The 25,678-nt window shown below is 44.4% G+C and overlaps 1 protein-coding gene across 2 annotated transcripts; it reads right to left on the reverse strand.

Moving 5' to 3' along the window:
• Nucleotides 1–55: 55 nt before the first annotated feature.
• Nucleotides 56–25,520, reverse strand: pms2 (PMS1 homolog 2, mismatch repair system component). Of its 2 annotated transcripts, XM_012849930.3 has the most exons (15): nt 25,344–25,517; nt 15,109–15,251; nt 14,737–14,823; nt 13,365–13,467; nt 13,088–13,271; nt 10,181–10,348; nt 9,973–10,070; nt 9,797–9,896; nt 9,637–9,721; nt 5,892–6,038; nt 4,965–5,799; nt 3,133–3,300; nt 2,961–3,061; nt 2,716–2,885; nt 56–1,657 (listed from the first exon to the last, which is right to left on the reverse strand). In XM_012849930.3, exons 1-15 carry the CDS (start codon nt 25,355–25,357, stop codon nt 1,514–1,516), a joined length of 2,547 nt encoding a protein of 848 aa, XP_012705384.2. In that variant the 5' UTR covers nt 25,358–25,517; the 3' UTR covers nt 56–1,513. The 2 variants fall into 2 exon arrangements, with proteins under 2 accessions (XP_012705384.2, XP_021164897.2); XM_021309222.2 differs by having other exon boundaries at nt 2,716–3,061; nt 25,344–25,520.
• Nucleotides 25,521–25,678: the final 158 nt, after the last annotated feature.

Below are 25,678 nucleotides of genomic sequence, written 5' to 3' on the forward strand. Positions count from 1 at the left end.
GTTTTCTTTTATTACAGACAATAAAGGAAACATAATAATAAAGACATTTGATATTCTTTCCTAAACATTTGTTTATTGTATTTTTACAACTTCATTAGCAGATGCTGTGAGGTAAAGAAAAGCAGAGCTGACAGGAAGCATAGTTGCTAGCTCACTTTTTTCGGAAACACAGCCATAAAACAAATTGACGTGCAAAATATAATTTCTGCATTCCTACATTTTAACTTGCATTCATCAAACAAATTCAACAAAGCAGACAGAATAAAATTAAACCAGCTGCTTATTATTTAGGGAACACTTTTTTACTTGGCATGGTCGTCAACTAGTCTCCCAAACAGATCTAGTATTTTATCTGCTTGCCTTAGAGAATTGTGCAGCTAGGCTCTGCTCATCGTTCTCTCGTTCCCACACCATTCCCTAAGGTCCTCTCTTGCACTTATATCACGCGTTCTCCTTCTTTCACCCACCCCCAATTCCATAATTTATATTATTTCAGTGCAAGATAAATACATATGTTAGTATTTAAACTGTAGTGTTTTATGCTTCCTTAAAATAAGCATTAAATTGGATTGGAAGTTCAAAATAATTTAATACATTCCTATAAAAGAAAAAAAGTAAAATTGTTATAAGCAAAAATAGCGATTGTATGCATTTTAAGAAACGTTAGCTGGACATCAGTCATGTATTTAAGGTGGCAGTACCATATTAAATGTAAAGGTCTTTTACATTCAAACCTAATTCACAACATAGTTGGCTGTTAAAATGTTATAGCTCGATCACCATAACCCCATTCTTTTCTTGAAAAATGCACGCTTGGCCTAAGTGTTGGCCGAGAGCGCAAAGAGGGTGGGTGAAATATCACTCCAGAGAATCGAGACAAACTGCTCAGGCGAATCCATCAGCGGGAAGGACAAAGTTGTGCGAGTATTGGGACTGGGCCATACTGGCAATCCTTTCCAACCACTCTGTTCAGTCTTTTACACGCTCCTGTCAATAACTTTAACACGCTAAGGCTTATATATCTGAGATGCAGCTCCAGATTCTATTTCATATCAGCATTTCTTCGTCTTACCTTGGGCATAATCTGCCCCATTCAATTGATAATCATCCAGAACGTTTTGCACTTGTGAATGATCACTCTCACTGAGGAATGACTAGGTTATTACCCTTTCAAGTTCAAAAGCACCTAGATACTCTCTCCGATCCTTCCTGTTGTCTCTCTGACAAGACACAGTCAGAAACACACACCTGTATTCACATTTTCTTTTAGCAAGAACAATACGTCGTCGTTGTGTCATCTCAGTTTAACAGAAACAGGATGCATGTCATTGCCAGGTACATTGTTTATTGGGTTTTATTTCTTTATATACAAAAATCAAACTATATCAACACTGGTCTTAAAAAAGAAAAAAATACCAGTAATTGAAACAATACAAAAAGTATGGGGGTAGTCTATGAAAGAACTGTTGGTTTAAAGTGAAAGTATCAGAAAGCTCTTGGTTTATGCATGGGCTCAGTCCTGTGAGATCATTTCCAGGTTGGCGAGGTGTCTCATGGTGGGCCTGCCATGAGGACAGTTCCATGGATGCTTAATCTCGCCCATGTGGGTCACGAGCTTCTTCATCTCGCTGACACTCAGAGCTGTGCCGATCATCACCTGCAGGTGGACACCAGCAGAAACAAAGAAACAGGGTTTTGACATGCACCTTTGGGAAAAATGTCAACTGTACACTGCAATATAAAAATAACATCTATAAAACCTTCAGCGAAGCTATGGTTTAACAAAAGCATTTTACAGCTCGAATCACTCTTGTCATATATCTAAAATGAACAGTTGTAGTGGCTATCTACATTATATGCCCAAAAGTATTTGTTCATCTGCCTTCCCACTTCCATTCTTAGTCTGCAGGGTTCAACGTTGTGTCGGCACACCCTTTTGCAGCTATGACATTTTTCCAGATGCACATTTGCCAGGTCAGGCGCTGACCACAGCAAACTCCCTAATCAATGTCTTTACGGGCTGTACTCTGTGCACTGGTGCATGGTCCTGCTGGAGCACGAAAGGGTGATTACCCCGGCGTGAAACTGTCCAAAAAGCTTAAACATTAAGGATTCATTTGCCTGGAACAAAGGGGCCAAGCCCAAATTCTCTAAAACAGCCTCAAAACACAGTGCCTTCTGCATTGAACTTTACACCAGAACATATGCAGTCAGACAAGTTCTGCTCTCCTGGCACATGTCAAAACCAGGCAGATCAAGTGGAAAGAGTCATCACTCCAGAGAATATATCACCGCTGCTCTAGGGTCCAGTGGCAGCTTGCTTCACACCACTGTACCCTCACTTGGCTTTGAAGGAGGTGACCTGTGGCTTGGAGGCAGCTGCTTGGCCGTAGTCACCCACTCCATGAAGCTCTATGCGCTCTGTTCTAAAAGCCACATGAAGTTTGGTGTTTGATGTTTTACACCTGTGGCCATGGAAATGATGGCTGAGCAAATCCTTTTGGCCATATATAGTATGTGTTTTAAACAATTTCAGCCTTACCATGAAATCAATTGAAAGTCTGTGACAGAAATTATTCACGTTTATACTTTTTCTTAAAATCTATGTTTACTGAAAATTAAATATAACTGTAAATGGCATTTTTTGGCTTTTTCTTAACAGGAAAATGATGAAAAAAAAGAGGAGCTTTGTGTTAAAAGTGAGCTGAACTCAACTGATTTCCGACACGCCCTGGAAGCAAACATCTGCCGGACTCTGGAGGGGCGGCACATGACGCCCGGGCTGTCACTCAACATGAAGATCAGCTCTTCAACGTCTCCAGGGCCGAAGGTCCAGTTTTTGCTGGTGGGCAAAGAGACCAGCTTCACTCTCTCCATCACCTGAGCTGAGGTAGTGAGACGACAGTAAGAATATGCAGAAAGAAGCGTTCCTGCCTGGAGATCCTTGACAACGGTCCTACCATCTTCATCGATCAGAAACTCAAAGCCATTCTTCTGGAAAATCTCAACGTTCTCTATGAGCACATTCTCGCTGACGGCGGTGAGGTGAAGCTTCTGTGGGCTGTAAGCGTAGAAGTGTAACACATTTATTAGACACTCTGGCTCCATTACTAAGTGCAGGGCAATACTTACACAATGAGTTTCTGTCCTTGGAGCACAGTGTGCTGCTGCAGCATCTCAAAGTTGTATTTCTCATCGGTTGCGTGCTGGTCAATCATGAAGATGTCCGACTTCAGTTTGGTAATGATGAAGCCCAGGTTAAACTGACCGATGATCTCCATTTCTTTAAACATTTCCTTACTAAGAGCACAAAAATAATGAACACCATTTTAGAAACTGCACACTACGCCCACTAGGTTCAGTCAGACCCTCGTAAAATATTCCTGTGTGTAAACAGTTTGCACGTTTTGTCATCATGTTACAACCACAAACTTTAATGTGTTTCATTAGACTCTTATGTGACAGACGAACACAAAGTGATGCATAACTGTGAAGTAATACAACAAGGATATGTTGTTTTCAAAAAATTTTTGCAAGTTAAAGAAAAAAATGCCGTGGTTCCCAAGCTCAGTGAGATTAAATTAGATTTATGATGGGGCTTTGACTAGGCCATTGTAAATCTTGAATAAGCTTAGATCTAAACCATTTGATTGTAGCTCTGCCTGTAAGTTTAAGGTTGTTGTCCTGTTGGAAGGTGAACCTCGGCCCAGCCTCAAGTCCTCTCCTGGCTTTAATAGGACTGCTTCTAGGATTTTCCTGCATCAACTCCCACCCATCATACCTTTAGCTCTGACAATCCTTCGTGATGCAGCAGATGAAGCCAATATTCCATAAAAATCTTTCATTTGATGGTACAAGTACTAAATCTGGCCCAAATGAAGTAGAGGGTCTATATATATATATTTTTTTTAAGAAAAGCATGTTACTTTACTGAAACTCCAAGATGGCCTCCAGGTTTTAAGATGGCTGTCTCGTAAAATAGGAAAAGATAGTATTCAGTGTAAAATGTGTATAAATAGAAACCTGCCATTGATCGAAACGTTATATAGAATGTATTTTGATGGGAAAGTTTTATTTTTGACATTATAGTAAAAAAAAGGGCCACCAGCTTTCAAGATGGTGGTCATTGCATCAATTAAAATAAGTACTTTTGGAGCTGTCTTGCAACATTGTTCACAAATGTGCTGCTTGTACAATCTTATGGAATATTGACTTAATCTGCTGTGCTAATTGTGCAAAATGCAAACTGAAGGTCCCGTGAGGTCTGGCTAGTCTTTAGGACGACCCTTCCACCAATTGCTCAGAGTCGTCAGCAGTTAAAATGTGGCTGCAAGACCGAATGCTGAAAGCGATGCAAATGCTATCGCCTCCGCCTCAGGTGTACATGGTTTGCTTGTCTGGTACAGTCATACAACTGCACGTTATTTTACATTATTCTCTAAATTAACTGCTGTTTTTTTTGACATGAACATTTTATCAGATGGTAAGGACTAGTTGCATACTTTTTAGGTTCTCATGAAGTGATTTTTGGTACACTGAACTTGAACATTTTGTTTTTATCTGAATATGCCTCATTATCTTTTAACAATTGCACAGTATTTTTCTTCTTCTGGTAAGTCTTTCGCTTCTGCTGTACAGCTAAACATGAAGTGGTGGTGTCTCCACCTCAAGAGTACCTGCTCCTACATGCTTGGTGAGCCTTCTACATGGATTGTGACAAACTGTTAATGGGCCTTATTATGGCTTTCTTGCCACAATAGCATTTTCGATAAAGGCCAGATTGGTGGAGTGCATAATTAATGGTGGTTCTGTCAACACATCCTCCTACCTGAGTAATCCTGCTTTAAACTGACCTGTATGCGGTGTTCCTTGGTCTTTACGACGCCGTTTGTTAATTAATGTTCTCTGACAAACGTCTGAGGCTTTAACAGAAGTCACACCATACTGCGGATTAGTAAATTTACCTAATCTCTCTCCGGAGCTCGTCCTCTGCACTTTGGTTTTCTCCTGGGTTGATCTTGGCCCTGAAGCGTCTGTAATGCAGCTTCTCCCCGGCCCTCTGTCTCTGCTGTTCCTGCAGCCTCTTCATGCTTGCTGTCAGGTCTTGCAGAGAGAAATGCAGAGGCATGGTCCTCCTCTGTATACAGACAGGGGCGTCCACCATGGAAGAAGGTGTTTCTGAGTCTTTTGAATGGGTGTCAGATATGTGTTCCGCAGTGAAATGTGGATCATCCGTTCTGGCTCTTTTAGCCTCAGGGCTAATATTAAAGTCCTGAACAGATGAAGATGCTTCTGTCTGTAACTCTAGCTCCTCAGGGGGATTTTGGCTTATAGATGAAACATTTTCTACGCTCTCAGAAGCTTTTTCAGAGGAGTCTGAATTCTGCAGACCTGGTGTTTCTACTGCAAAGTCACCACTGGGCACAGCACTGTCTTTATCAGACTCCTCATCCTTGACTGCCACCCCTCCAAACCTGAACGCATCGAGCACAGACCTTCCCTCTGTGCTGCGTTCAGGTGTGTCTGGTTTGGGTCGTACGGGCGACTTCACACATGGGGTGCTGGCAGGTTTAACAGAGTCCTTAAAGAAACACTGCAGTGTTTTCTGGCTCGGCCTGCTGCATGAACCTTTTTGCACGCTTGTCTTACTCCCAGAGGGGGCGCTGTTCTGGTTTGAAAAGGCAGCTTTAAGGGCGGCCAGGTTCATGGCTGGCTTTGGACTTGGAGTCACATGTCGGTTGTTTTCTACAGCTTCTGCCTTGTTTTCACCAGAAAAGAGAACTTCTTTAGATGCAGATGCTACAACAAGAGAGAAATATAAGAGAAACCTTCTGATTAAAAGAGGTAAGATAAAAAGAACACCAGAGAATTATGCAAAGCAGTGTTCTCACTCGGTGTTGGTGTGTAGTTCAGGCTGATCTTATTAACTCCACCTTCATACATAGCGATGAGAGAAGTCTTAAGGATGGCAAGTAAGAGTTTCTCCTCTTGTAGGAAAATCTGCCGTTTGTCAGGTGTTACATTCACATCCACACAGTCTGGAAACAAGCAACAAAACATTTACATTAGAGAAAAGAACCCACAGGGTTCCTTACACTTGCCTTAAATATTTTTAAAGATTCAGATTTCCAAAGTTCTCATTTCAATGGATGGATGGAAAATGAATGCACGGTTGAAATTCAAACAATACAAACATGTTTTATACTCCAAACTCAGCTAATTCTATTTAGGACAGTTCTTCAAATACCAGCCAAGGTGGACAAGCAACAATGTTCCAATAAAATCAACTGATTTAATCTAGGACTAATTAATAGTCTCAGTTCCTTTGAATATCCAGCTCAAAGATTTTCTCAGGCCAATTACCAAGCACAGAAACCACGTCTCTCTGTGGTTTTGTATTATCCACCAGGCCCTTACCACGAACATAGAAATGTACCGGTGGGTCCTAGAGTTTCTAAAAGTAGAATGAGAGGCAGGATGTTCTTTTATCAGGTTCCTCTCCTGTGGAACCAGATCTCTGCCTTTGTCTATTTTTCAGACTCAGATTAAAAGTTCCTTTCATGATAAATATTAAAATGAGAGAGGTTTCAGTTATCATATCTCTGTAGTTATGCAACTATAGGCTTAGGCCATTTTGTCACTCTGCTACTTTCTCCTACCGCTCTCCAATTATGCATAATATGCAGTTATTGCTGTCCTTAACTTTATGTTATCCTCTCTTTTTTTTTGGCTTCATTGCAGTTGTATCTGTTTAGCTGTAACGCTATAGTGAAGCGCACATTGGCTGAGCTACCACTGCTAATAACCTCATTTCCTGTTTATATCAGTAACACACATGACCCTGTCTTCCTGTGCTAAACCCAGTCTCTCTCCTTGATAGAGCTATTGCAGTAGCTATAGCCGACTAACTTTCCATCTCACAGATTTTACTACTGGCTCACAGCTGATTCGTTTGGCTGTGTGTCTCTTCTAGTTGAAGCCACTAAAAGGGTTACTGCTGATGTTAACTCTTTCCTTTTTCTACTCCTGAAACAGTGCTTAGGTGTTTTTTGTGTGCTGTTTTTTCAAATCCCTGATCAGTGGCAGCAGATTGCTGCTCACAGCGATGCAGGTTCTGCAGGAAGTTTATTCCTCTTAACAGGAAGTTTTCCTTCCCACTGTCGCCATATAAATGCATGATATCAAATATTGCTGTGAAGTGAACAACTCACTACACTGTCATTACACGTCGGTTCAGGTTGTTTGTTCTGAGTGATTGCTGCAAAGACATTGATTTTGGGTTTCTTTAGATAGAATAAAAATAAATCAATCAATCAAAACTCCATATAACCTGAACCTGCCTGCATTACTTTATCATTAGGATGGAAACGGAAGGTATGTAATTGACTTTATGACTGGTTTGAATTGACCACATGTTTCTAACTAAATAAGTTAGTCACTAATTGCGCAAGTTCTCTTAATTAGTAAAATTAGAAAGGTCTGTAATATTCACCATAGGTGCACTTCAACTATGAGAGACAAAATGAGAAATTCACAATGCAGGAATGTAAAAAAAAAATATTTGTGAATGATGGTGGAAAATACGTATTTGGTCACCCACAAACAAGCAAGATGTCTGTCCCTCACAGACTTGTAACTACTTCTCTAAGACGCTCTTCTGTCCTCCACCGTTACCTGCATTAATGGCACCTGCTTGAACTTGTTATCTGTATAAAAGACACCGGCCACAGCCTCAAACAGTCAGACTCCAAACAGTCAGACTCCAAACTCAACCATGGCCAAGACCAAAGAGCTGTTGAAGGACACCAGAAAGAAAATGGTAGACCTGCACCAGGCTGGGAAAAGTGAATCTACAATAGGCCAGCAGGTTGGTGTGAATAAATCAACTGTGGGAGCAACTGGAGGAAAATGGACGACATTCGAAATTAGGGCTGTACGATTTTGCCAGAATCTAAATTGCGATATATTTCAGCCATAATTGCGATTGTGTTTTAATTTTGACCTTTCTCTGTGCTAACCACAAGCAACAAAAATTACCTGTAGATAAAGATGTTTGTAAACAAGGACTATTTAAAATAAGAAATTTTGCTTTTTTTTTATTAATCACAATATTATTATTCAAGGAAATATCTTTTAACTGATTTGGACATCATCCTTGTTGAACATAAAGTGCAAAGTGAAACCAACAAACAAGTCTATGTATTAAACAGTGTGACTGGTACTTAATGTTATGGTGAGATTTGGTGAAAGTTTCTGGTTAAAAAAGTATGATTATATAAACTCTAAAACAAATAATAAAATTAGATTATCTCACTGCTGCAACTCTCTTCCCTTCCATGTAGAGGCAAACTCACTTTAAACATATCACCGACACCTAAAGGATATGGCTTATCCATGAATTATTACATAGCCAAACATGGCAGACCTCTGTGATTTGGAAATTGCTTTTTTTATATTGCGATTATATTGCAAATGCAATTAATTGTGAAGCCCTATTCAAGACCATTGATAGCCTCCCTCGATCTGGGGCCCCTTGCCAGATCTCATCCCGTGGGGTCAAAATAATCATGAGAACAGTGAACAAAAATCCCAGAACTACACAGAGGGACCTGATGAATGACCTATAGAGAGCTGGGACCAAAGTAACAAAGGCTACCATCAGTAACACACTAAGCCGTGAGGGACTCACATCCTGCAGTGCCAGGCGTGTCCCCCTGCTTCAGTCAGCACATGTTCAGGCACGTCTGAAGTCTGACAGAGAGTAAAGGATGATCCAGAAGAGGACTGGGAGAATATCATGTGATCAGATGAAACTAAAATAGAACATTTTGGCACAAACTCAACTCGTCGTGTTTGGCGGAAGAAGAATGCTGAGTCGCATCCCAAGAACACCGAACCTACTGTGAAGCATGGGGGGTGGAAACATCATGCTTTGGGGCTATTTTACTGCAAAGTGGACAGGACGACTGATCCGTCTTAAGGGAAGAATGAACGGGGCCATGTATCGTGAGATTTTAGGACAAAAGCTCCTTCCATCAGTGAGAGCATTAAAGACGGAAACTGGCTGGTGCTTCCAGCATGGCAGTGATACCAAACACATCGCTCAGGCAATGAAGGATTGCCTCCATATAAAGCATTTCAAGGTCCTGGAGTGGCCGAGCCAGTCTCCAGACCTCAACCCCATTGAAAATTTGTGGAGGGAGTTGAAAGTCTGTGTTGCCCAGCGATAGCCTCACAACATCACTGCTCAGGAGGAGATCTGCATGGAGGAATGGGCCAGAATACTTATTTTCTACCATAATTTACAAATTAATTCTTTAAAAATCCTATGATGAGATAGATTCATTGTTTTTTTTTTCTCATTGTGTCTCTCATAGATGAAGTGCACCCATGATGAAAATTACAGACCTCTCTCACAATCAGTAGCTGACTAAATACTTTTTTGGCCACCTGGACATTGAATTTGATTGTTTTCTTAAGTGCATCAAGATGACATTTGTTGTAAATCAGCAATCACCTAAAAAACTGAATTCATCTGAAAGACGTAAATAAAATTCCACACTTTTTCAGACTGGGTGGGAAGCCTAAATCCATCAATTCCTTCATACCTTCTCCTTAATTTGTGTATTTTCTCACCTGAGGCAACAGTTATGTTCAGGGCAATGAATGGATACTGGTGTCTGTTATACATGTGATAGACTTCATTCACAAGTTTGCTGACCTACAAGGTAAAAAAAATAAAAAATAGTCAGATGGAAAATACAGACTCAAATTAAACACAATCAACACAAATTACCTTAATGGGGTCACAGGGGCGGCTGTTGATGAAGAAGAACTGCCTATCTGAGACGCTTCGCCCCACGCCGTGGTCCCCAGTGGAAACAAAGCCTGTGATTCTGCCCAAAGCATTTGGATTTAAAGCAACAAGAAAATAAAAAAAGAGTAGTTATTTCATGAAACGATGGCACTCACGAAAACAGCGGTTTGGATAAATCTCCATCCTTAAGTCCATATTCTTCCATAATATTCTCTGCAGGAGATACTTGCTGGAAAGGCAGAAGACTCTGAAGCTGCAAGGCACAGAGCTACAATTAGTAGCAATAAAGAACATTTGCTTCTCAGATAGTTTGACAGTCTTAAAATTGGAGTAAGATCAAAAGAACAAGAAAATAGCTAGAACCTGTTTTGGTCCAAATATGGCTCCGATGTTGTCTCTCATACTTTGGCTGCCGCTGGTGCTGAGGACAGTGCTGCGCTTTCCCTGCCCGTTTTGGTTGGAGCAGGTAATACGCACGCCTGTAGAGATGATGCAGTAGGCCTGCAGCACGTGTAGCATTTTAGCATACTCCTGAAAACAGCAATAGATCATTTCAGATTAACGATACAGCCAAATAAATACAGCCAGCAGTGCATTTACTGGCACTCAGATAAAAGCAAATAATAATAATAATAATAATAATAATAATAATAATAATAATTGAAAGGCAGCATATAATAGTAATATAGAAATGAAGGATTTACTGATCTCAGGGTATAATGGGTAAAAATGTGTGATCAATTGCTATGGTTAATTTATTTTTATTACTGCACCTTTAAACAACCTAGAGCTGTATGTTTTGAATTGGCAGAGAAAATGTGTCAGAGAAGAGGGGGGCTCATTTTTCAACTTACTGTGTAGATGTGTTATATTTTCCTAGTTTATTGCACAAAACCTTTTTCTGTCAGCAGAGAACTGGACCGGCTGCAGGAATGAAAAGCAATCTGGTGATCTAAACGACTTTTCATGTTTTTAGCTACTTCAGGAATAAATGCTTTGATTTTCACTTAACTAAGTGGCATATAATTTCACATCTTGATGCAAACCCAGCTAGAAGCTCCTAATTGTTTCTACCATAGCAGAGCTTTTAAGTCTACCTGTATATCAGGTGAGAGTCCCTCTACCATGTTCCTCAGAGGACCCTGCTGACGCTTATTAGAGTAAACCTCCACCTCATTTCTTGCTGAGTGAATATAAGAATCAAGAGTTTTTAATGATGTAACCATATTGACATTTTTTATTTTTTGATTATCCATAACTTAAAATCAGCCCATTCTGGGTCAGCGTTCAGATTTTGCTGCTAATGCGCATGTAACCTTTTTTTTTCCCAGCCTTCTTCTTCTTCTTTTGACTCATTGTCAGGTTATGGTGGAGTGGGTAGGTATAATAAAGCGGTCAGTTTTGTTCAATTTTCCGATCAGCTTGTAGCCAGTGTCTAGCCAGCAGCCAGAGTAACGCAGTTTGGAATCCGACCAATCAAATTGCACGACAAAGGAGCCATAGGTCCATGGTGTTACTTACAATGGGAATGCTTTTTTTCTACCAAATCTGTGCCGCAGCTCTAGGGCCTGTTTGATAAACGTGAGAGCACACAGAGCTGGCATGAAAGCCGTAATTTGATCTGACGTTGGATCAAATTAAACAGTAAACCACAAAAATATACATCTAAAATAATCAACAATGCTGGGCTCTGGAAAGGGGGCATGGGGGGGGGGGGGGTGTCCTAAGACCTCCCAAGCACCCCTGTCCCACATACTATACGGGTTGTGGTAGACGATGGCAGGGTGCAGGAACGATCTTCTCTAGAAGTCAGTATTGCAGCGGCTCTGAAGAAGCGTCTGACTGAAAACATTTGGTCTTTGTAGGAGACAGGGTTTTTGATACATGCCTTTGGTGCTCGACTAGCTAACTGTTCCTTTAATCCAGGCCAACAACAACCCTAACAACTCTTCATTACAGAGGAGTGGACCAGTTTCGGTCCAATCTGCTGGCGTAATGGCTTTAACGACCGCCCATTACTAAGGGGTGGACCTGTTTCGGTTGAATTTGCATCTTATCTAAGCCATTACAAGGCCTTTGTTTGGTACTGGTATAAAGCTTGTTATTCCACATTACTCCAGACTTTTTGAGAAAGCTTCCTGGAGAGGAAGCGAAACGTCTTCACTACGGAAAACCAAAGTCCAGTTGCTTTGTTTTTAATTTTTTTGGAATGACCATGACCTGGATGACTGAGAATCTTCACCAGCGACTAGCTAACTAGCATTTTACCATCCCGCTTTTCCCCACTGGCAGAAAGTATGGGAATAATAGGAGTTTGTCACAAGAAACGTAGGCAACAGGTAGTATGTGGGAGCCTTAAGGGGGAGTTCTGCCACTCTAAATACGATGCTCATTTCAAGCATCACTATGCTGGCGTTTGCTTGTTGAGTCATAATGACCATAGTTGAAGGTTAAGGGACTAGGTTAGCTTGTGGACTAGGCTCTTTCTCCATCATGATTGACCGGGACCCCAATCCATCAATGAAACACTGCAAACGTGCACACACATCCTTGTTTAATGTACATAGTGAGGACAGAGGCTTGACTTCCATAGACAGCCATTCATTTTCAAGCCTTTCTATGACCTGACCCTGACCCTAACCGTTACCGGTTTATCCCTAACCTAAACCTAAATCAAACCTTAGTGCTAAATCTAGCCCAGAAACAAGTGAGATTTTATTCAGTCATAAAAATGAGCCAAAATGTTCTTGCTTAGCTGCAAGTTTTTAAAGATTTTTGTCAACCAAAAAATGTATATTGTCAGACAAGTGAGAGCAAAGCAAAGGTTTTACCAAACCAGACGCATTTACTTCTGTTTTAAATTTAATTGGTCATTAGTTTCTTATTGCGTAGTAAAATTCTGTATCTTTTTTTTCAGACTGATTGCTCTTTTTTCCTGAACTCCTATCATCCACCAGCAGATCAAGGCATGGCATAAAAATCTTTAAGAAGTGAAGCAAGATACTGGATAGTCTAAGATCTTTTTAAAACCTTCCTGGCTGATTTTATGACTCAAATACCCAACTGGTATCCTAATTTTCCATGATATTGATGATTATCAAACATATACATGTACTCTAGAACTAGAAAAAAAGAAAGAAATGTAGTTCCACTAAAATGCAAAAAAAAAAAAATTATAGTATACTTGTCATTTATTCCAGACCAGCAGCCAACTAATATTCCAACACAGTCAAAATCTATAAAATCCACAAAGATGGTTTCATTTCTGACCTTCTTGATATTACGCTGGAACTCCTTGTACCTAACAGGCAGAGTGTGAAAAAGCTGCTGCAGAGTGACCGTGGTGCCGGGCTGCCTTGGACAGGGGGACCGCTGCACCAGGTGGCCTTTGTGGTCAAACACCAATTTGGTGCCGACTTGGCTGGAACCATGGCACGTAACCACACTGAGATCACTGCAACCAGAAGTTGGGAAAAGAAATAGCTAATAATCTGGGTGTTACAGGCAGCTTTGTTAGGAGAATAACCACGAAGAGTGAGGAGTTTACCTTAGAGCGCACAAAGAGCTCAGGGCTTCACCCCGAAAGCCGAACGTTTCCACATGGATAAGATCTGAGAAATCCTTCAGCTTTGATGTGTGATGCTTTAGTGCTGAGGGACGGACAGAAGAGGAAGATATAATCTGATGTATACAGGGTTCCTACACAGAATGTCATACTTCGCCAAACTGTGGAGGTTTGGTTTTATAGATGGAACCTGGAGAAACCTTGATTGGGTAGGTGGGTGGGTGGATAAATGGATGAAACATTTAGAAAATGAGTAAGGGGAAAAAATCTCGAATTCCAAATATTTTCCCATAATTAATAATAATAATAATAATAATAATAATAATAATAATAATAATAATACATTTTATTTAACAGCACCTTTTTGGACACTCAAGGTCACTTTACAGAAAATAAAAATGAAAATACAAAAATACAAATACAGGAGCATAAAAACAGTTATGGGGAGGGACAAGAGCAGTGTATTTACAAATAAGCGAGCTGGAACAGATGGGTTTTGACTCTGGTTTTGAATAAGGGGAGAGAGTCAATACTGCGGAGGTCAGGGGGGAGGGAGTTCCAGAGCTGGGGAGCAGAGCGGCTGAAGGCTCTGCTCCCCAGCTGGGGGAGCAGAGCAGAGTCGAGCTGGGGGTACACTGAGGTGGATGGAGGAGGAGGATCTAAGGGAGCGGGAAGAGGTGGCGATGTAAAGGAGGTCTGACAGATATGGAGGAGCAAGGTTATGGATGGCTTTGAAAGTATATAGAAGGATTTTAAATCGTATTCTGTGGATAAGGACAGAGGCGGTGCGCGAGGTGAGGGAGGAACGGAGGCGGTTAATGTTGCGAAGGTGGAAGTATGCAGACCGGGTAATGTTATTTATGTCTGACTGAAAGGATAGGGAGGAGTCGAGGATGACACCCAGACTCTTGACCTGAGGGGAGGGAGAGACCAAGGAGTTGTCAATGGGTAGTGTCAGACTATTGATTTTGGATAGGGTGGATTTGGTGGCGACGAGGAGGAGTTGGGTTTTATCACTGTTTAGTTTAAGGAAGTTTGAGGTGAACCAGTCTTTAATTTCAAGTAAGCAGTTAGTAAGGGACAAGGGGGGGAGTGAGGAAGTGGGTTTACTGGATAAATAAAGCTGGGTGCCATCCGCGTAACAGTGAAAATGAACGTTGAATTTGCGAAAAATACTGCCAAGGGGAAGGAGGTAGGTGATGAAGAGGAGGGGGCCAAGAACTGAGCCTTGAGGGACACCAGTAGTGACAGGGGAAGGGTGCGATGTGAAAGATTTGACTTGAATACTTAGAAAATACTTTATACTTTTCGTGATTTTAATGGACTACACAGGAATTACGAAGATCCTACATACTGAGTCCTTCAAAGTTAGCCTCTTCGACTCCTCGCCCATTGTCAGACACTTCTATTTGTTCGGCACCACATTCCTTCAGCTTGACATCTGGAGCAAGGAGAAATGGGACGTTATGCAGGAAAGACAATCCAACTATAATATCTTAGTTTCTTAGCACTTTATCAATAATATCAGTACACAGTATTGCCAAAGGTATTTGCACGCACATCCAAATAATCAAAATAAGGTGTTAAAGTATAATAATTAAAAGGTGAACAAAAACATACATCTGTTAATACAAAGTGAGCTACATTTTATGCCGGATTTCATGTCTAAAGCCCTTAACATTAATACCCTGGTTCTATTCAGAAGTGCTCCATGTACCCTGCTTACCAACGCTGGTTGCTCCCGCATCGACGCTGTTCTCCACCAGCTCTTTGACAGCTGTGGCCAAACTCAGAACTACTTGTCCTGAGCAGATCTGGTGCACCGAGTGCTTGTCAATGGCCCTTATGGCTCCAGCAGACTCAGAAGTGCTGAGGGGGGGAAAAAAACAACATCATCAGAGTGCTGCAGGTCACGACTAAACTTTTTTTTTCTCATATAGAAGAAATCTTTATCTGTCATTGCAATTGTACATTCAAAATAAATTTGTCTTCTGCATTTAAACCACCCCTTAGGGAGCAGTGGGCAGCTATCGCAGGGCCCGGGGAGCAATCTGGGGCTAACGGTCTTGCTCAGGGACCCACAGTGGCAGTCTGCGGGGATCGAACCCCCCATACGGTTGACAGCTGGTAAAATCCAGAGAATAGACTCGTTTAACTTTTACTTTTTGTCACTGACGAAATAGAAAGATTAACGGTTTTACTCTGATCCTAAATACAATCCACTGCAACCAACTGCTTCAGAAGTCACCCGATTAATAAACAGAGTCCCGTTGTTTCCCCCTGCAGGCCCCCCTCTCAGGCAGAGAAGCAGCCAAGAAGATCACCGGTAACTTTTGATGAGCTGCAGAGATCTGTGGCTCAGGTTGGAGAATGTGTTGACAGGAAATCTTGTGCGCTCCATACATTTGGCCTCATCCAAGACTAGCAAGAAGAAGGCCATCGTTGGAAGAAGTCCCATTTGCCACAAGCCACGCAGGACACACAGACATGTGGAAGAAGGTAATGTGGTCCGATGAGGCCAAATTTCAACTCCATGCAAAACCCTTTGTGTGGAGGAGAACTAACACTGCAGATTACCCTGACCAGACACACCCCACAGAGAAATATGGTGGTGGCAATGCCTGCTTTGGACATGCTTTTCTTTACCAGGGACCAGTCCTGAAAGAGAGCGAGTTAGGGGCTGTGAGAGACTGGAGCCTGAGGAGGGGGCTCACCTTCTAGCAGGAAAATGAGCCCAAACATGCTCCTGGAATTAAAATGGAATGCCGATCAAAGCATAATCATGTGCAAGTATGGCCCAGTCAAAGTTCAAACCTAAATTCAATTGGGAATCTGTGGCAAGACTTGAAAATGGTTGTGTGAAGATGCTCTCCATCTAATCGGAGTGAACTCCAGGGTGGGTCTGTGATAGGATGCCACCTTCTGGTGGGGGGTTGTTTTTCAGAAGCTGATGTGCTCTGGTGCACTGACTGCACACCAGAGCACAAAGCAATCTCAATAAAGACAGGGATGAGAGAGTTTGCTGTGGATGACCTTGACTGTCCCCCATAGACTCCTGGCCTCAACCCGATGGAATATCCTTGGGATGAATTGGAGCAGGGACTGAGGGCCGGACCTTCCCGTCCCAACATCTGTGTCTGACCTCAAAAATGCGCTGAACAGCCTGCCCAGAAGCAATGAAGCTGTTATAGCTTCAAAGGGTGGACCAATATCAGACTGAACCCTATGGATTAATAATGGGATGTCACTTAAATTCATATAAGAGTCAAGGCAGGAGATCGAATACTTTTGCCAAGAGTGTATTTTGCAAAGAAAAAGGCAGAGATTTCCATCTAGGTATACAGCAGGCAGGGACACATGTAAGATATGCAGTGAGCATAGGTTCTGGTTTAAGTATCTAATTCTGAGGGTGAAGACAAATTCACCATCATTTTTAAGTTTTTCTCAGTAAAAATATAAAACTAAAGACAGCTTATTCTTTTTGTGCTACTTCTCAGTCATGACTAGTGGCGGCTCCAGAGATTTTTTTTCTGCAGGTGCTAATGGGGGGCTAAGTATTATACTGAGGGTGCCATGAAGGATAACTTATTTTCACATTTCTCAACACACACAGACAGAAGCGCAATCAAAGGTGCACCCAGAACTCTGACATCTGCAACAGTAACCTAGGATGTGTATAATAAATATGTGGTATTCTGATGCTCAATCACAGCATACAATGACTTCACTGTATTATTTCCCCCCTGATGCATCCATGGAAATTTAGGCAGAAAAAGAAAATCAATATTTGCACAACACAGTCCTTTCAAAACAGCACTTTAAATGGAAAAAGTTAAGTGCCAGTACTCCCTTAATGTCATACAAATATGATGGGTAATAGTTTTCATATAGATTTATCTATCAGTCTATAAATCAATAGTTTAACTGTACAGAAATTACAAAAAAAAAAAAAGAACAAGGCCAGTTCTAAATCAAATCCACAGGAGCCGAGTTCAAAGTGTCAAGAAGGCACTTTTATTAACTTCAAAGCTCATGGTGTTAATATGGACATGAAAAATAGCATCAAAAGCTAAAAATATAAAACAAACAATCCTTAAAAAGATAAAGAAGGGATAAGTTTCAGACTTAAGATTCCAATAAGCTTATTACTGTTACAGTTTCCTTCTGTAACATATATTTCTTCCCAGTATACCAGCAAACCCATGCCACCTGATAAACTTACCTTTCATCTGAAAATATGTAACTTCAAAAACTCAATATATTGACCAGCCATACAGTCTCTGCATACATATTTAAATATGTATTCATATTTAACATCAAATTTTCCATCACGTAACATGACCTGTATACTCATCAGGCCTGAACTTGTGTAGTCGACTGGAGCAGAACAAAAATAAGCTGTCCCCACTTCCATCACACAGGGATAGATATGGAGTTCAGCGTTCAACACCATCATCCCACAACATCTGGTGGGAAAACTGGAACATCTGGGCTTCAACACACCCCTACGAAACTTTAGGTTACTTTCGTAACCCCGGTTCTCTGAGTAGCATGAGTGAGTGTCTCACATTGGGAACGCCTTCAGCGTGACCTCATCAGAAGCTCCTTTTACATTACGCCAGCCAGGATTGGCTGGAAAATAAGCCTGTCAGTGTCAGAGAGGGTAGAGTCCCTCCCCCCCTATATAAGGGGCTGACACTGCACTGACAGTTATTCAAAAACAATCACCTCTTCCTCGCAACGTTAGAGCAAGGAGGGTGGTTTGGTGAGACACTCACTCATGCTACTCAGAGAACCGGGGTTACGAAAGTAACCTAAAGTTCTCTTTCATAGCATTCGTTTCGTGTCTCACATTGGGAACGAAAAATATTCTAACTCCCGTATTGCTCAGCAGATCCCACACTACGTGCCTGCTGTCTCCATCATAGCTTTTTTTTTTTTTTTTTTTTTTTACTTAGTGCTTGTTGTCACACTTAGAACTGAATGAGCCAGTGATGGAGCTGTGACATCAAGTTTGTAAAACCGAGTAAACGTGTGAGATGATGCCCAGCTTGCTGCAGCACAAATCTCCTGCAGGGGTACTCCTTTGAGTAGAGCCCATGAAGAGCTTAAACCCCTAGTAGAGTGGGCACGCAGGCCCTCTGGAGGCTGATGTCCTTTTGAGCTATATGCCAAAGAAATTGCATCAGTTATCCAATGCGCAAGCCGCTGTTTTGAAACAGCCTTTCCATAATGATTTTTAGCCCAGGAGACAAACAGCTGGTCACTTTTCCTGACCTGATTTGTTCTCTTCAGATAAATCTGTAAAGCTCGCACAGGACAGAGACTGTGTAGCCTCTCTTGTTCCTGTGATGAAAAAGGTGGAGGATGAAAAGCCATCAACTCAATGGGAGAGTATGACCCCAACACTTTAGGCTCAAAAGCTGGGTTGGGAAGTAAAACTACTTTGGTCCCGTTCGGAGAGAATTTCATGCAAGATGGATGCACTGATAAAGCGTGAATTTCACCCACGCGCTTTGCAGACACCAGTGCCATTAGAAGTGCTGTTTTTAGAGCTACTATCTTTAGTTCCACCTGATCCATTGGTTCAAAGGGTGTGGTTGTGAGAGCATCCAACACCAGGGGAAGATCCCACGATGGAGCGATGGGTCTGGAAACAGGGAGCTTTCTGCGAGCTCCCCGCATGAAGCGGCAGACCAAGGGGTGTTGGCCGACAGTTCTCCCCTCAAAGCCAACGTGGCAGGCTGAAATTGCTGCTAGATAGACCTTAATAGTGGAAAATGCTTTTCCTTTATCAATCAGGTTCTGTAGGAAGGTTAGAATCACAGCCACGGAACACTGAAAAGGTATTTCTTGTGTTTCCGAGCACCATTTTTCAAAAACCAACCATTTGTACCCGTACAGAGAGCGTGTTGCAGGAGCTCTAGCATCCTGTATCGTTTCGATAATATTTTGTGGGAGCCCTACGGACTGTAGGTTAAACCACTCACGGGCCAAGCCCATAGAGCCAGTCTTTCTGGGTGGGGGTGAAAAATCTGTCCCCGTGCCTGAGACAGCAGATCCCTGCGTGCAGGGAGCGGCCATGGCTCCTGCCAGAGGAGCTGTGTTATCTCTGCTAACCAATGTTTCGCTGGCCAATTGGGTGCAATGAGGATCATTGTCAGACCTTCTGCTCGTACCCTGGCTAGTGTAGGTGAGATGAGAGCTATTGGGGGAAACGCATACAGCAGAGTGCGAGGCCAGGGGTGGGCTAGTGCATCTACCCCCAGAGGTGGGTTCCGATCGTGCAGGGAGAAGAACATGGGACACTGATTGTTCTCTTGAGAAGCAAAAAGGTCCACGGATGGCTGACCGAACCTCTGCCAAACCATCCTCGCCACCTCTGGGTGGAGCTTCCACTCTGCATATGTGGGATTCCCCCTGGAGAGAAGATCTGCGCCGCAGTTCAACACTCCCGGGACATGAGTGGCCCTCAGAGACAGAAAATGTCTGCTGCTCCAAATGATTAGTTTGTGAGCCAGCGTGTGGAGCCTCAGTGATCTTAGCCCCCCCTGCCTGTTGATATAAGCCACCACTGTTGTGTTGTCTGATCTGATCAGCACATGGTGAGCTCTCAAAATGGGAAGAAAATGTTTTAATGCTAGGTGAACAGCCATGAGCTCCATGTAATTTATGTGCTCGGACTGCATCTTTGGACCCCAGGTTCCATTCACCATTTGCCGTTCGCATATACCTCCCCAGCCTGACAAGGAGGCATCTGTTGTGACAACTTTTCTGTTCTGCACAACTCTCATTGGGACCCCCTGAGTCAGTGCATCTCTGTTCCGCCATGGGCGCAGCGCTGCTGTGCAGGCTGCAGTAACTCTCAGCCTGCGCTGAGGAGTATGTGGCTTTAACCCTTGGGAGGCTACCCATCGCTGGATTCCTCTCATGTGGAGACGTCCCAGAGGGATTACCACTAATGCTGCGGCCATCAGTCCCAACAGTCTTCTGCAGAGTCTGAATGATACCAGGTTTCCTCTTTGAAACATGGACAAACAGTTGACCATTGCTTTCACTCTGTCCTCCGTTAGGCTTACTCTGGCATGGATTGAGTTCAGAGAGAGACCTATGAAGGATGTTCTCTGAGAGGGCAGCAGAGAACTCTTTTCCGGGTTTATTTTGAAACCCAGATCCATCAAGTGCTGTTTTATCACAGCTGTGTGTTGTGTGGCTTCCTGGTGGGACGACGAGGCAATCAGCCAGTCGTCTATGTAAGTTGCCACACGTATTCCACGCCTCCTGAGCGGACCCACCGCTGCCTCTGTGCACTTCACAAACACCCTCGGGCTCAGAGAGAGTCCGAAAGGGAGGACAAGGTATTCGTAAGAATTCCCTTGAAAAGCAAATCTGAGGTATTTTCTGTGTGGAGGGTAAATGGGGATGTGAAAATAAGCATCCTTGAGGTCGATAGATGTAAACCAATCGCCTGGACGCAGGAAGCGTAGCAGAGAAGCATGTGTCAGCATCTTGAATTTGTATCTTCTCAGATGCTTGTTCAACGCTCTGAGGTCTAAAATTGCACGCATTCCTCGGCCGCCTTTCTTCGGCACGAGGAAATAACGTGAATAAAAACCTTCGCTGCTGTGTTCTGGTTGAACCAGCCGTATCGCTCTCTTTTCCAATAACGAGGAAATCTCGTCCTGCAGGAACCGAGCGGCTTGTCCCTCTGCCCGTGACTGAATTATTCCTCTGAACCCTGGGGGAACTGCAGTGAATTGCAGTCTGTATCCCCTCCTGAGAGTTCTTAACACCCACTCTGAATTTGTGCATTTCGCCCAACGGTGGATTTTCACTGTCAGCTGGCTGACTGGCCAGTCTGATAGCGAGCCGAGAGCGCCCTCTTTGGGTGTAGGGTCGTAAACAACCCCGTACTGCACTGCGCATGCGCGAGGCGTCTGGTGCGCCGTAGGGCTGTTCACGTTGGGGATGCGTCTCACTTCCTCCGAAAAGGAAGGGACCAGATCCCCAAGTGAAATTTTGTGTTTGTTTTTCAACATTTTTGACTGCGCCCTTGGTTCTAGACCTGGATGCGCCAGTCTGCAAGCATTTATTTCTTCGGAACATGAAGATGTGCTTGTGACACATAATTGGGGTTCGCTCTGGATACCCCTGCCCTGAACAGAGTCTTTGGACTTCTTGGCGTGATGAGCGGAATGGAACGTCCCCTCGGCCATACGCTGTGTCAAGCTGAACTCTTTGAACAGGCTCAGGAACGGAGCCACGGAGGAGAGCGATCCCTGCTCGCTCTTTCCATCCAAGGCAGGTGTTAGGCCGGTCGCTTCCTCCTCCTCACCACCGTGGTGGAGGTGGGGGGTGGTTGGTCTGTGCGAGGACCTTCAGGCTTTTTCTGCCAGTGAGCCTTGGGGGCAGGCGTCTTCTGTGCGCCTTGCGGAGCTCCATGAGCCTTTGGGAGCTTTGGGATCCTGAAAGCAGGAGGAAAGCGGGCTGCTGCCTGGGCAAAGGTCTGGCGCTGGGGGGGCCGGGGCCGCAGTCCCAGTGGCAAACGTGCGTCTGGGAAGGCACAGCTTTAGGGCTTCGTCGTCCCTTTTCTTCTCCTCCCACCTCTTTTGCATCGAGGTTACCGCCTCTCCGAACAGCCCTTGGGGTGATATGGGTGTGTCCAGGAGGTCCTCCTTCTCCTTAGTCGCCAGAGTTGTGAGGTTCAGCCACCTGGCTCTCTCCTGCAGAACCATGAGTCCCATGGATCTGCCCATCGCCTGGATCGCTACCTTATGAAGCTGCAGGCAGTGATCGGTTATGACGCACACCTCCTCCCAAAGCGCAGCGTCTGGAGCGGCGGTCATTTGCTCTTCCAACTCTGCTTGATAGGCCATCAGCAGAGACGACGCATTCAGAGCGCGGACTGAGAGCGCGGCTGCCCTGTAGGACTTATCAGTCAGGCTCGACTGAAAGCGGTCCGCTCTTGACGGAAGGGCGGGGCCTCCGGCTGACATGGAGGTCTTCGGGTGCAGGTGCGTGGCGACGGCCGGCTCGACGGGTGGTATTTGGCGGAGGCCGCTATTTTCCATCCCGTCGCAATCCAGGACCGAACTGCCGGCCACTGGGTGCTTCTCCTTAAATGGCTTGCTGCGCCAGGAGACGGCCAATTCTTCCAGGAGCTCCGGGAAAATCGGTAGGAGCTGTCTGGATGTTTTGCGGGTCTTCGGCAGCCTTTTCCCGTCGAAACGGGAGCGGGGAGCTTCAGATTGGACCTCTGGCCACTGGATTTCAAGCTTTGCAGCGGCGCGTTTGCACACGTCGTGCAAGTCAAAATCCAGCTCCGATGAGGACCCGTCATGACCAGGTTGGCCAGAGCCCACGGGAGCGGGTTTTGCAACCCGCACCGGGGGCGCGGGAGATGGGTCATAGTCCTCATCGTTGTCCGAGAAGGGCAGCTCCGACTCCCAGTCAGAGAGCTCCTCGTCCCCTTCAGGCAGCAAGCCGAGCTGGCTTGAAGTGAGACCGAGCTCGGGCATTCCCTGTGGAAGTGGGTCCACGGCATCGAGGATTTCTCCCCAGCTTGGTCCGGCTTCTGGATCGGTGGAAAGAGGACCAGCCTGGTCGGCTGGTTCTTGAGCGGATGCTGTAGAAGCCATCACCGGGTCGTTAGCGGACATCGTCGATTGACGAGCCAAGCGGCGACGGAGAACCTTCAGGGAGAACCGGCTACAGTGCGAGCACTCCTCCGTGGACTCGAGGGCTGCCTGGGTGTGTTTCAGACCCAGACATACCACACATGAAAGGTGGGTATCCCAGCTCGAAATTTTATTGCCACACGGGCAAGTCCGTCCCTTTGGGCTCACCTCCGCTTTCGCAGGGGATTTAACGATCTCCATTATTTCAGGGAGATTCGTTGTAAGGCTACACAAAAATTAGCTTTTGACAGCTAGGCTAGCCAGGCGTGACTAGGATGGGGACGGCGTTTCGGCCACCCGGGGTGTAGCTCGAGAGTATTGCTACTCTGAACCGATCAACTTACAACCGTGAGGCGGTAGTTGACTTTGAGTATTGCTACTCGCGTAATGGTATTTCTACCAGGATAGCTTCACCGTGATACCGAACCCAACTCGGAGCAAAGCGCCCAGCGATCGAGCTTGCGCGTGGATCTACGGACAGTTAAGCTAGGCTCCAAGAAAAGGCGGGACAGTATCAGAGAGAGAGCTAATCGGGAACTTCTGCTCGTTGCGAGAAGAGGTTTTTGAATAACTGTCAGTGCAGTGTCAGCCCCTTATATAGGGGGGGAGGGACTCTACCCTCTCTGACACTGACAGGCTTATTTTCCAGCCAATCCTGGCTGGCGTAATGTAAAAGGAGCTTCTGATGAGGTCACGCTGAAGGCGTTCCCAATGTGAGACACGAAACGAATGCTATGAAAGAGAACTGGCTGCTAGACTTCCTCACCAACAGACCTCAGTCAGTCCGGGTCGGACAGAACACCTCTGATGTCATCACCCTCAGCACGGGCTCCCCTCAGGGCTGCGTCCTGAGCCCCCTGCTGTTCACCCTGATGACACACGACTGCGTCCCCAGGTTCACCACCAATCACATCGTGAAGTTTGCAGACGACACAACGGTGGTGGGCCTGATCAGAGACAGCAACGACCAGGACTACAGAGAGGAGGTGGAGCAGCTGGTGAGCTGGTGCAGAGACAACAGCCTGACCCTGAATGTGGAGCAGACGAAGGAGCTCATCGTCGACTTCAGGAAGAACCGCCCCCACCACGCTCCACTGCTCATCAACAGTTCAGCTGTGGAGGTGGTCAGCAGCACCAAATTCCTGGGGGTGCACATCACAGACAACCTCACCTGGACTGTGAACACCACGTCACTGGTGAAGAGGGCACAGAAGCGACTGTACTTTCTGCGGAGGATGAGGAGAGCGCGCCTGCCCCCGCCCATCCTCACGACCTTCTACAGAAGCACCATAGAGAGTATTCTGACCAGCTGTCTCTCTGTGTGGTGCAGAGGCTGCAGTGCCTCCGACTGGAAGAACGTGAGGAGAGTGGTGAGGACAGCAGAAGGGATCATCGGGGCTCCTCTTCAATCCATAAAAGACATTTCATCGCAGCGCTGTGTGTCTCGAGCCCGTAACATCATCAGGGACCCCTCACACCCCCACCATAGACTATTCTCCCTGCTGCCCTCTGGAAAGAGGTTCCGCAGCATCCGCTGCAGGTCCACTAGGTTCTGCAAAAGCTTTTTCCCTGCTGCCATCAGACTGTTGAACTGCTAAACTGCTGAAGTATAAAAACGGACTGTGTACCACACTCTACTCGCTGATTTGCACATTTGTATCGTATCCTGCAAAATTGCTGCTGCACCTTACCCAGAAACGTACTGCAAAACTGTTTACAATGCAAATGTCTACTTTTAAATCACTGCTGCACCTTACTGCATATTTGTTTACATTTGTTTTACATCGTTTACATTTCAACTGCCTACTGTTCACTGCTGCACTTATCCGGAAGTCAATTGAAATTTATCCTGTAAGGGACTGCGATTTATCACTGCACTTTATCCTGTACTGTAATTCACTGCAAGGTATCCTGTAGAGTCACTGCAATCTTTCTGAGCTGTGTGAAAACGAAATTTCGTTCTGTATGCACTCTGTGTATACAAAATGACAATAAAGAAAGTCTAAGTCTAAGTCTATAGCCCCCTGGGTCCGTGTACCTGGCGCCGCCACTGGTTAAGACACACTTTGTCGTGTTTCACTTCATTGTTGTAACGTCACCAAATGTCGAGTTCAAAGGGAGTAAATACTTTTGGAAAGCAGTAAAATGTTGACAGCATTGTTAATGTCCCCTCGGCTTCGGAGCACTTCATTTTTTGACTTTAAACACAAACTGACCATTGCTTCAAGTTATAACCGAACAATTATTCTGGTGGGGTAAAACTAAAATGAGACGCCTGTCTTACCAAACGTCGGACATCTTTCAACGGATTTTCACTCGATCCTTACTATCCACACAGCTTGTACTCGTAGCCTAAATGGACCAGCCCACGGGTGGATTATTATTCGCCATGCTCAGATGAAGGTGGCTTGCTTCCCTGCGTGATAAACACAAAAATGAAGCCCTCGCGCGCCGTTCACGCATGTTGTTCGTGAGCATTACTAACGCGCAACCTTGCGCAGCTAGTCAAAAGTAAAAATGTGTAAGAGTTAAGCTCTAAATAAAACAAATATAAATAAATGCAGTAGAACCCCAAGTATGAAACAAAAAATATGCATGGTGTGTTAGTTTTGTTAAAAA

Source organism: Fundulus heteroclitus, chromosome 10 (genome assembly GCF_011125445.2).
Source record: "Fundulus heteroclitus isolate FHET01 chromosome 10, MU-UCD_Fhet_4.1, whole genome shotgun sequence".
Classification (NCBI taxonomy): domain Eukaryota; kingdom Metazoa; phylum Chordata; class Actinopteri; order Cyprinodontiformes; family Fundulidae; genus Fundulus; species Fundulus heteroclitus.